Source organism: Pelophylax lessonae, assembly GCF_965119305.1.
Source record: "Pelophylax lessonae genome assembly, chromosome: 6".
NCBI classification, from domain to species: domain Eukaryota; kingdom Metazoa; phylum Chordata; class Amphibia; order Anura; family Ranidae; genus Pelophylax; species Pelophylax lessonae.
This window is the reverse complement of record NC_138773.1, coordinates 146,552,920-146,565,202: the sequence shown is the minus strand read 5'-3', so window position 1 is coordinate 146,565,202 and position 12,283 is coordinate 146,552,920. Positions and strand designations below refer to the sequence as shown.

The 12,283-nt window shown below is 42.1% G+C and overlaps 2 protein-coding genes across 3 annotated transcripts in view; both read left to right on the top strand.

Moving 5' to 3' along the window:
- The first annotated feature begins 72 nt into the window (after positions 1-72).
- On the top strand, positions 73-2,685 carry LOC309558901 (uncharacterized protein). Its single transcript, XM_082261997.1, has 2 exons — positions 73-233; positions 1,997-2,685. The coding sequence occupies exons 1-2, from the start codon at positions 183-185 to the stop codon at positions 2,537-2,539; spliced, it is 594 nt and encodes a 197-aa protein (XP_082118123.1). The 5' UTR covers positions 73-182; the 3' UTR covers positions 2,540-2,685.
- Positions 2,686-10,065: 7,380 nt separating this feature from the next.
- Positions 10,066-12,283, top strand: part of CLEC16A (C-type lectin domain containing 16A) — a 1,483,716-nt gene continuing 1,481,498 nt past the window's right edge. For both annotated transcript variants that reach the window (XM_082262146.1, XM_082262145.1), the window contains exon 1: positions 10,066-10,250. In XM_082262146.1, the coding sequence (XP_082118272.1) occupies positions 10,174-10,250 (77 nt within the window). In that variant the 5' untranslated portion in view covers positions 10,066-10,173. The remainder of the gene's footprint in view (positions 10,251-12,283) is intronic.

The window sequence follows — 12,283 nt, the reverse complement described above, 5'->3', positions numbered from 1 at the left end:
ATTATTTCCCAGAGTTTTTTGTTAATCTGTGCGGTTTTTAACTTGTTATATTTTTTATTTACAGCTCTCTCGCTAAATTGGTGAACGAAAATCAAAACAATTGGGATGTATACTTGGAAGCGACCTTATTTTCTATAAGGTCGAAGGTTCAAACAACGACCAAGCGTTCCCCTTTTATTTTGATGTATGGGAGGGAGGCAGTCTTCCCAGCAGAAGTTCCCATTGACCTGCCAGTAAGTTGTGTTTTTTTTATTTTTTTTGTCTTTTCTAAAGTTAAATATTTGCCAACAGTATTATTTAGTAGATACCAATGTCACCTGATTCTAAATACTTGCTTTATCCAACATAAGTGGCGCATAAGACAAGTTGACACTTAGATTTTCATTTAACTTTTAAATGGTAAACTTAACTGCTATAACTGTATTTAAAGAAAAGTATTCTTTAACCACTTCAGCGCCTTAAGGTTTTACCCCCCTTAAAGAGGTTGTAAACCCGTACCATTTTTTTTGCAACCTGTAAGAGAAAGACATAATGAGCTAGTATGCATCGCATACTAGCTCATTATGCAATACTTACCTCAGAACGAGCCCCCGCCGTGCCGCTCACTCACCTCTATGACGGGCGACATGTCCAGTCGCCTGTCTTCTGGGATCGCGGCATCCGGCCATCTGATTGGCCGGAGCCGCGGTGACATCACTCCCGCGCACGCGCGCGGGAGCCGACATTCACGGCACGGGTCTCTGAAGGAACGGCACGAGCGGCCGTTAATTCAGAGCGCCTGCGCCAGTGACGTCACTGGATGCATCGAAGGTAAATATCTCCTAAACGGTACATGTTTAGGAGATTTTTACAGTACCTATAGGTAAGCCTTATCATAGGCTTACCTATAGGTACAACTTGTAGAGGCGGGTTTACTTCCTCTTTAATGACCAGGGCATTTTTTGCTATTCGGCACTGCGCTACTTTAACGGAAAATGACCTGGTCGTGCGACGCTGTACCCAAATACAATTCATGTCCTTTTTTTCTCACACATAGAGCTTTCTTTTGGTGGTATTTGTTCACCTCTGCGGTTTTTACATTTTGCGCTATAAACAAAAAAAAGAGCGACCATTTAAAAAAAAAAAAACATATTTTACTTTGTGTTATAAAGCATTCCCAATAATAAAATTAAAAAAAATGACATTTTCTAATCAGTTTAGGTAAATGTTTATTCTGCTACATATTTTTGCTAAAAAAAAATCTCAAAAAGCGTATTTTAATTGGTTTGCGCAAAAGTTATAGCGTTTACAAACTACGGGATAGATTTGTGGACTTTTTATTTTTTTATTAGTAATAGCGGTGATCAGCTATTTTTAGCGGAACTGCGACATTGCGGGGACAGATCGCACCCCTAACTGACATTTTTGGCAATTTCTGGGGACCAGTGACACTAATACAGTAATCAGTGCTAAATAATATGCACTGTTACTGTACAAAAGACACTGGCAGGGAAGGGTAAAATACTGGGGGTGATCAAAGGTGTTACATGTACAGTATGCCTAAAGTACTTACTAACTGTGTATTGGAAGGGGTTCTGTGACAGGCACAGAGGGATCGCAGTTTCAGCTTAGCTGAAACTGCTGATCTCTCCCTGTCTGTCTGAGAGAAGATCCGCCTGCTTTGTTTACATAAGCAGGCGGATCTTCTCTCGGTTTCCCGGAAGATCGCGGGAGGGCAGCGACAATCGCCGCAACTCCTCCCGTTTCCCGCCTTCCGCTGCGTCTAAACCACCATGCACTCCAGTCACGTAATACTACGTGACTGGATGAAGCCGAGCCGCCCTGCCACAGTAATATTACGTACGGTGGGTGGTCATCAAGTGGTTAAAGAAATTACAGTAACTGTATGACTATATTTAGTTATTGATTTACTTATTCATATTGTCACAATTTCAATAACATTTTGTTTTTGTTACTATTTATTAAGACTTCTTTTTTATTTTTGTTTTTTCTTCAGCTTTCAATGATTACTCTACCACAGGAGAGGGATTACAGTGCGTTCATGGAGGAAAAGACGACGTCGATGGAAAAAGAGAGAAAATCAACTTTAGAAAATATCCAGAAGTCACAGGAGAAGCAGAAGGCAGCGTTCCAGAGAAGAGTGAAGAAAAAGTATAAGGCTTTAACGTATAATGTTGGCGATGAGGTCCTTCTCTATAACATGAGGAAGCGTGGTAGGAAAGGAGGAAGAATCGAACAGGACTTCTTTGGACCTTACATCATCAAGGCCATCTGTGGCAAGGTGGTTCAGTTATCGAATTTGGACGGAGTTACTCTGAAGAGCAAGATAAGTATGAACCACATAAAGCCATTTAAAAGAAGTAAGGAAAGTTCAGGCCCCCTGCAGGAAGGTGATGTACAGTCACTGAACTCGCCAGAGAAGATCAGCACGGCCATATCCTCAGTACCACAAAGGACCTCTGTAATCCAGTCTGCCAACCTACAAAAGGTCAGTACTACTAACATACCAGCAAACACACTACATGTAAATCTTGCATAAATCACCATTGCATATAGAGTGTCTTGTTCAATTTCCTCAGCCTAGTTTTCTTTACAGTAGTATATACATCTAAAAGTTATGACAAATGTAATTTATTAACATTACTCTTGGTTTTTAAAGCCTTCAGCATCTGTAACCTCCGAGATAGCAGAAGACCGAGGTAGCAGTTACTGCATTAACTATTACTAATTTGACCCCGTTGGTCATTTGTTTGGCCGTGCCCTGTTGGTTGGCCTGGCCTTCTCACTCTGTTGGCCATTCTGCACATATAGTTTAAAGTTGCTGCTGTTTGGCATCATGTTTTATCCAGTTATTGTTCCAATAATCTTACAAGTTTAGTATTATACTAAAGATAGTCTACAGGTTGAGTTACTGCCTTATCAGAAATGTACAAAGGCCAGCTTTATGTGTCCTTTGCAAATGTCTCTCTCTCCTCTCTCCAATTTGAATTTTCAGATAAGGTAATACTCAACTTGTATTGGCTTTGGCTCTCGAGTGTACAAATAACAAATATTAAATTTATTTTTAATTTTTTTGTTGTTTTTTTACCTCCAGTTAATAATCTGTGGGCTGCTGAAGAGGATGACTCAGTGAAAGCAGTAGTGGGACCTTACAAGCTGTATGTGTCCTCGTTTCATACACTGCGTGAGACAAAGTGGTTGGTGGACGAGGTAAGATACTACACTGAAGCTGAAAATGCATCAAAAACACTGTACAAATTTTTTTTTTTGGTTAATTATTTATATATATATATATATATATATATATATATTTTTTTTTTTTTTCTTTTTTTTTTTTTATGCAGGTGATTGATGCTTATCTTTACCATTTAACTACAAAGCATCAGGCAAGTGTGAATTATGTGTATGTTTGTACTTACTGTATATGCTTGTTGCTTTGTTAAGTTTCATTTTTGCATTATCAATTTTAAATCTTTAATCTTTTACAGGAACCTGTTCACCACATGTCTGCAGTCATCTCAACAGCATTGTTTACTGGACAAACCCAGAGGCTTGGCAAGGTTGGTCACTATTACAGTTAAATGTGAGCTAGAGCTAGATATATATATATATATATATATATATATATATATATATATATCAAAACTTTTTTTTTTTAATATCTTTTGATAACCTGCCTTTCTAATTACTTTCAGATGTTTCAAGCTGAAGAACTCTGCTTTTGTCCTATTAACATCGGGGCTCACTGGATTTTAGTGGTAATTTATTAGACAACAAACTTAATTTACTTCTCTTACCATAATAATTCTAAAATGCTATATTAAATATTATTTAAATCTTGATGTATGCAGATAGTTAACATTGCGTCTACATTGTACTCAAAATTGTGTGATCTCCCAAAATATTATTTAGATTATCATGATGTCGGAGAAGGCCATTGTTATAATGGACCCATTGGGAAACGAACTTTCCTATCATGCAGTGTTGCATGCCAATTGGAGGTAACAAATGTGTATGATTTTCAACTTGTGTGTTATTACGTTTTTTTTTCTTCTTCTGTTATATATATATATATATATATATATATATATATATATATATATATATACGGTATTTATATATATATGTGTGTGTGTAACCCTTAACCAGTCTCTTCTTGAGGATGAACTCGATGGAAGACCAAGGAGTCCAATGGAACACATGGATCATGGAGCACAGTAATCAGCAAGATTCCCATAGCTGCGGTGTCTTAATCTTGATGGTAATTATTTATTTTTATATTTGTTTACCAATGTTGCAGCCTATCATAAAAATGTTACATATTAAAAAAGGGTAAATGTTATTTTACAGTATGCCAAGGAGTTCCTTAGGACGAGGACCATCCAAGCTGTCAGGACCTCTGCTGAAGCAGTGATGGACGCACGTATGGAAATTGCTTGTGATCTACTCCTGTACAGTATATAAGGTCAGTTATATTCCACCCTGCATAACATCTGTGTCAGACAAAATTGTTTTCACACTCAAAATTCACACAGCTTCAACCATCAACCTGGAAACTTTAATTTATTTATTTCATTTTTTTTTTTTTTTTTTAATAATTCACTTCAAGAACAATAAATGTGAAAATATACATTGCCTGGAATGAACATGTTCTACTGTTATGTAACATTTTGTTTTTATTTATTTTAGTAAGTGCAACATGAGTCCATTATAAAATGGGCCTCTAATGTCGTTGAAGAAGAACATGCTTATGTCCAGGATGGAGTAGTGAAGATTAGGTGCCATGAATGGAGATATGAAAAGTGTGTATGGCCATCAGCTGGTGTTGCAAGTCTTGATATCTGTAAAGAATATTGTGTATTTCGGTGTGTATATGGTGATGTGTATATGGTTAGTAGTAAGGATGGTAGTCTTGATGAATGGTAAGGATGGTAGTCTTGATGAATGGAAAGTATGGTGTGTGTGTATGGTTAGTAGTACGGATGTCAGCCTTGATGTATGGAATGAATATTTTGTTCTTCTGTGTGTGAATGGAGGTGTGCATGGTCAGTAACAAGGGTTGAAGCCTTGACGTGGCGTTACTGCTCACTTGGGTATCCAGGTGCCAATTCAACCACTATGAGTGACTATAATATTAATGTGATTAACAAGAAGATGTTCTGTTATTAAAATACCTCCATTATTAAAATACCGCATATCATCCGCAAGCGGATGGGATGATATGCGGACATACGGAGCGGATGACACAAATGTCATCCGCTCCGTGAAGAAAAAAAAAAAAAAAGTCCCGCAGCGGAGAAAAGCAGCGGAGCGGCCGTGTGAAAGCCCTAAGATTTATAGCAGATCTTAATGTCATCAATGTCAACAAGTGTGCTGGGGGTCTCCAGCTATTATCTGTTTATTAAGGTATTATGTGTTACACTGTTAAGTTTAACTCTCTCATTCTTAATTGTTCTGTCTTCTCATCTATGTGTTTATACTTTTAATAATTTGTATTGTACATTATTTTGTATCAAGGGTTGTAGGTGCCAGGCAGTCTAGTCACCTAGTCTGGTTTGAAAAAGATGTTTTTTTTTTTTCGGTTTTGGATCCATACTTACCTACATGGATGCAGCATCAGTCCGATGTTGCATCTACCCCCCGATGCCTCTACACTAAGCGATCAAACTGCACCGATCACTCAGATCTCACAGCTCTCAGAGCAGAAAGCTGCTGACTGACAGTCAGCAGCTTTCTGCTTAGCCCCCTCCTTGCTAACTGCAGTGCTGGGCTGTGGAGGGGGCAAGAGTGGCCAGCTCAGGTTCGTTGAGAGGCTGAACCGGGTGCCGATTCTGGGATCTGGGCGGATGACGCCTGAGCCTGGACCGACTCTGTGATGTCAGCAGGGAGTGGACTTCATCTCACTCTGTGCTGAAAAGTAGTCACAGGAGTGCATACGAGGTTTGGCTGTACTTCTCTTTTAAGTGACTAGTTAATTAACTCATGTTCATTATATTCCTGTATTCAGTTGCCTTTCCATGCAGGCTTACCTAATCTTGTGCACTATAAATTCAGTGGGAGTTTCCAATAAACAGTTCTAGTTCTCATACAACTTATTGTTGCCACTGTACGATGGCACTGTACAAAATGGAATGGCACTGTACGGCATGCAATGGAAATGTCATCTCTTCAGGTTTTTTATTTTCTTTTGGAAAAACATATATATTTTTAACTTTATGCTATAAAAGATGCAATAAAAAATGTACTAAATCAAATGTATTCATCAATTTATTACAATATGTATTTTGCTACATGCTTTTTGTTAATAAAATCTGAATAAGTGTATATTGATTGTTTTGCGCACAAGTTATAGCGTCTAAAATGTATGGGATAGATTTGGGAAAATTTGAAACTAAGTGACACATTTTTGGGGATCAAGGACACCAATACAGTTTGTACATTTGTTTGGAGCCAATGCCTAATTTTACACATGGACCTGCATTGGGGTAGACTTTAGCTGACCACCACAGAACATGGGAACTATGGAGCCCAGCTCTGCAGGTATAGTTGAGTAGCTAAGAGTCAAGGGATTCCTGGGGTATCCAGCACTCCCTGCTGCGCCATACGGCCCGGGGGCCACATTTTCTCAAGGGGCCCTAGAAAAAGTTGACCAGGACATTTTTGGCTTCCAACCCCAAAATGATTTGGGTGGTAAAGGAAAGCCTCCCCTACCTCTATGCCAAATATGCCCCCCCCCGGAGTAATTTGGTGTCCAAGCTGTAGCCCCTCAAATTTCCAGACTACGACCCTGCCATAGATTAACATAGCTTCTATAAATGTAGGGCCCAAACCATGGGGGTTCAGGGCACCATACTTGGCAAACTTATACTAGAGGACCTCCAGTAGCCACGCAAATCTTTTGGGGGCAATGCCTAATTTTTACAGGGACTGGTATGGTGATTGTCTTTGGCCAAATACTGCGGAATATAGGTATTGCAAAGCCCCAGTTCAAGTGTACTATCGGATAGCTAAGACTATGGGGATTAACTACTTGCCGACTGGGACATAGCCCAATGATGGCTACAGCGCTGTCGGCTTAGTCTGGGAGGGCGTACAGGGACGTCTTCACAGAATTGCACTTCCTGCAGATTCTGGTAAAGGGCCAATGACCATATGATCGCTTCATCCAATGACGGAGCAATCATTTGTCAACAAACCGCTGCATGTCCAGTTCAGCTCTCTCCTCGCACTCTGTACACACTGATCGGCACCATCCCTGCCTTTTTCACGCCCACCTGTGCCTCATTCACGCCCACATGTGCCTCATTCACGCCCACCTGTGCCGTATTCATCATTCAGCCTGTGTCCCCTCCCCCATGACGCAGCCTGTGTCCCTTGTCCCTGCCATCATATAGTCTGTGTTCCCCGTCGTTCATGTAGCGTGCAGTGTATTCTTATGTGAGAAATGGCGGGAATATTGTCAGATAGAGAACACAAACACAGCTCTCATCCAGGCACATTAAAGGGGACCTCTGACCAAAGGGAGCACTCCGATGGGGACACTGATGTAAGGAGGCACTCCGATGGGGACACTGATGTAAGGGAGCACTCCAATGGGGACACTTGAGCTTTGGCTGTACATCTCCTTGAACACACTGTGCTGTGTGTATTATTTTAAAGCTTAGTGTTTTATATCCAGCAACACAGTACACATGGAGGTCTGTATAACACACTGTGCATACATCAGTGTCCCCATCGGAGTGCCTCCTTACATCAATGTACCCATCGGAGTGCTCCCTCACATCAGTGTCCCCATCGGAGTGCCTCCTTACATCAGTGTCCCCATCGGAGTGCTCCCTTACATCAGTGTCCCCATCGGAGTGCTCCCTTACATCAGTGTCCCCATCGGAGTGCTCCCTTACATCAGTGTCCCCATCGGAGTGCCTCCTTACATCAATGTACCCATCGGAGTGCTCCCTCACATCAGTGTCCCCATCAGAGTGCCTCCTTACATCAGTGTCCCCATCGGAGTGCTCCCTTACATCAGTGTCCCCATCGGAGTGCTCCCTTACATCAGTGTCCCCATCGGAGTGCTCCCTTACATCAGTGTCCCCATCGGAGTGCCTCCTTTCATCAGTGTCCCCATCGGAGTGCTCCCTTTGGTCAGAGGTCCCCTTTAATGTGCCCGGATGAGAGCTGTGTTTGTGTTCTCTATCAGACAATATTCCCGCCATTTCTCACATAAGAATACACTGCACTGTAATCTGATCCGTCCCGATGGATGTGCAGAGAGCGAGGCAGAATCTGACAATAGATTCTCTCCCCTCCTCCGCTCTCTATCTACCGTCGGATAGTGCACCCGACTTCGATGCTGCTATGACCAGCCATAGCCCGCCCAATAGCGTTTTGATCCTGCAATGACGCTGCACGCATGCACAGATTGCGACTATTCTTCCCGCAGCCTTCCGTCGAAGAGTGCATCCGACGGACTGTGCATGCGCAAAAATGACGTCAACCCCAGCTGAGCGGAGCAGTCAGCTGGAGTGACATAATTTACCGCGCATGCGCAGTCCGTCGGATGCACTATCCGACGGAAGGCATTATCCGACGTGACATCGGTTCACATTTCTGCGATAACAGAGATCGCATGTAATTCGGAGCGCACTGCTCCTAAAATTACATGCTAACTCTGTGCGGTGCAAATTCAACCATACAGTTTGTATGGCTGAATTCGCACCGCAATCGCACCCAACACACACAGGACCCTTTTTTTGGTCCGCAGCAGAATCGGATCGCATGGTGGTTCACACTACAGCGATCCGATTCTGTGCGAACTTGCAGATCGCACTGCGATCTGATCTAAGGGTGTCATTAACTTTTAATTGACACCCCCAGCGTATCGCATATGGCAGTGTAAACTGCCAGGGGTGCGGATGCGATGCGGGAACACGCTGTATATTCGCAGCGTTCCCGCATCGCAGAAATGTGAACCGGCACTCACTCAGTTCTCCTGATCAAATAATATATATATATATATATATATATAATATAAATGGAAGAATTAAAAAAATATATATATATAAATTTATTTTTTTATACTGATATTTCATACTTTTTTAATATTTATCTTTAGTATATATATATATTTTTTTTCTATTCTTCCATTTATATAAATATTTAAAAAAATATATAAATAATTGTTTTTTAATACTAATATTTCATATTTGGTTTTTAATATTTATCTTCAGTATTTCGTTATATTTAGTATCTCAAATAATATATATATATATATATATATATATATATATGGAAGAATAAAAAAAAATATATATATATATTTTTTATATAAAAAATATATACATATATAATTGTATTTTAATACTTATCTTCAGTATTTCGTTATGTTTAGTATTTCTCTCTTATTTTTTTTATTACTACTATTCTCTTTTATTATTATTATTATTTTATATATTATTATTATATATTATCTTTTATTATTCTCTTATTCAATTCCTTCCCGTGTTTTAACATTTTCCCGCGGCGCTACAGCCCCATAAATATATATATATAATATATACTGTAGATAGAGTCACTCAGTCCCTTCCCGCCCTCAGCTTTGCAAAGTGTTAAGATTTTCCCGCGGCTTTGTGTGCGAGTCCCACCTTAGCCCCTCCTCCTCTGAGTCAGCTGCTTGCTAAGTTTAAATATTTCGTCGGGCGTCTTGTGCGCATGCGCATCATCCACCTCAGCCGAGGGGTGGAAGGAATCAGCTGTTCGCTTGGTAGTATAATTTCATCGGACACTGGAGCTGTGTTGTGCGCATGCGCACCGATGAGGTATAGGCACCGGAAGTGACGAGGTCCGATTTTTTCACGGGTCCGACAAAATTTTACAACACCGGTGTTCGATGAAAAAACCCTACCCGTGAAAACGCCCTATCCTCGTCACTTCCTGGAACTTTCCGTGTCACACAATTGTACTGCTTATGTCATATTTCAGAGCCAAATGCATGTCGGGATTCGTAGTTCCATTCGGTGCGGTTCACTGCAATGTGAGTCGGCGCACAACTACACTTCCCAGGTTTCCCGGGTTAATATGCTCCATAGTTGTAGTACTTCCTCGGCATATGGTGGTTGCGGCTGCGTTCAGTGTTGTCGTTCGCAGTTTATGAAAATGAACTAAGCGAGACCAGCAATGTTCGGGAGATCCAGAAGCTGGGTGAGCGGCTCTGCCCGGTCCGGATCTAGTGTCCACTCCCTAGACAGACTCAAGTAAGTTTGTGGGGGAGGAATACGTTTGAAGCACCAGGTCACCTCTCTGTATTCTGCTGAGCCTTGTTGATCCTTGCTGACCTCTTCTTTTGGACTGGCCATACGTGTTAAATTTTCTTGTACAGTTTTCCTTTTACAAAAAAAACATATAATGTTAGGTCAAACAAACTAAACAACTTTAAATTGTATACAATTAGGCATGCCTTTGTACTACATGGTTTAAGGTAAATGCAATGGAAAATTGAACATGAATGGCCAGCCTTACTCTGCAGCCTATCCTGTGGACCAGGGAGATAACTAAATTAGGTCCTGTTCACACTGCCATTTTGAACGCTCCTCAAACTCCTTATGAGGCCTCATGCACACTAGAAAGCTAACCACTGCTGTGAAAACTCCAAATAAAAAAAGCGAATGTTTTAGTGTTTTTTTTTTTTTTTTTGCCAGCGTTTAACCCAGTGTGTAAGTTACGTTTAGCTGCTGCAGTGTTAGGCTCCTTTCACACAGGCTTTCCGATCCGGTCCGCCTGTCAGTTTTTCAGGTAGACTGGATGGGATGCTCAATGCAGTCCTATGGAGCGGCGGATGTCAGCGGACACATCTCCGCTGACTCCCGCTGCTATCCGATCCTGTCCTTGAGATCCGTCTGGAGGATTGGATCGGATAAGATTGAATGAAAACGGACAGGCGGTTTGTTCTCATCCGATCTCTCATAGAGCGGAGACGGAGCTGTCATCTGCCTGCTCAGCTGAGATCGGCAGAGTGATCCCCGCTGAGCAAAACAAACTCTGTTTCACTGCCCATGTGAAAGGAGACTAAGGCCCCCTTCACACTATCCGTCCGTCGGACGGATTCCATCCGCCGATCCCCCGCTGCGCAGCAGGAGGACAGCTGTGTCTCCACGCTGTGTGTGGAGACACAGCTGTCAGTTCCCCATGCATCTCTATGGGGGAAACCGGCGGTCTGTTCTCATCCGATCCGCTGGACGGATGGAAAATAGGGTTTCCATCCGTCCAGATTTGATGGATTGGATCGGGTCGGATGTCAGCGGACATGTCTCCGCTGACATCCGATGCCCCATAGGAATGCATGGGGGGGACCGCTCAGATCCGCCAAAAAAACGAACAGGCGGATCGGAACGGTCCGCCTGTGTGAAGGGGGCCTTATCAGGAGCAGGGCCGCTGTTGCAGTGAAGTCAGCCACTGTGTCCCCATAGGGGGGGGGGGGTTTCAAAACAAAACTGCGTGGCAACAATTAAAAAAAAGGAAGGGGTCCAACAAAATCCATACCAGACCCTTATCTGAACATGCAGCCTGGCAGGCAGACCCATACCAAGCCACATGCCCTCACCCCTAAACATCTTGGTCCCCATGTCCATCGTCAATCAGGACGCCCACCACCGAACCCGAAAAAATTAAATAAAAGCTTAGCTCGCAGTGAAGGTTGAACCCTAAATCTTTTTTTTTTCTCGGGTCCTGTGGTGGCAACGAGCATCATGATTGACGATGGATCTACATTAGGGAACATTGTTCTTTTTATTTTTAATAAAGGAATTTTCAAAAACTCTTTTTTTTACTTCTTTTATGGCACTTTTTTTTTTGGCGAATGAGTAGAGGTACAATGTACCCCTACTCATTCACATATGGGGGAGCCTGGGATCTGGGGGCTTCCTGATTCCAATAAGCACCCTGCTTGCAGACCCCCACAACCACAGCCCAGGGCTGTGGGGAAGAGGTCCTTGTCCCTATCAACCCTTGGGGCCCTTGTTCCCCCCCCCCCCTTTTTTTCTGGCCTTTCAGACTGCATGCTCGGATAAGGATCTGATATAGATTTTGAGGGGAGGGGGGAAACCATGCTGTCTTTTTTGTTTTTTTTTTTCTTTTAATTTTGGCTTGGGGTTCTCTTCCCCACCAGATCCCAAGGGCCTGGTATGAAATGGGGTGGAAGGCGGCCTCCGTAATAAAACTCTGCTTAACGCTGGACACTTTAGGAAACTAGTAGTGTTTAGGAGCTGTCAGTGTTTTTTCTGCCAAATCG

Coding starts and splice junctions, on each gene's coding strand:
- LOC309558901 (XM_082261997.1), top strand. CDS start 183: ATGTATGGGAGGGAGGCAGTCTTCCCAGCAGAAGTTCCCATTGACCTG. Junction 234..1,996: donor AAGTTCCCATTGACCTGCCA/GTAAGTTGTGTT, acceptor TTTTTTCTTCAG/CTTTCAATGATTACTCTACC.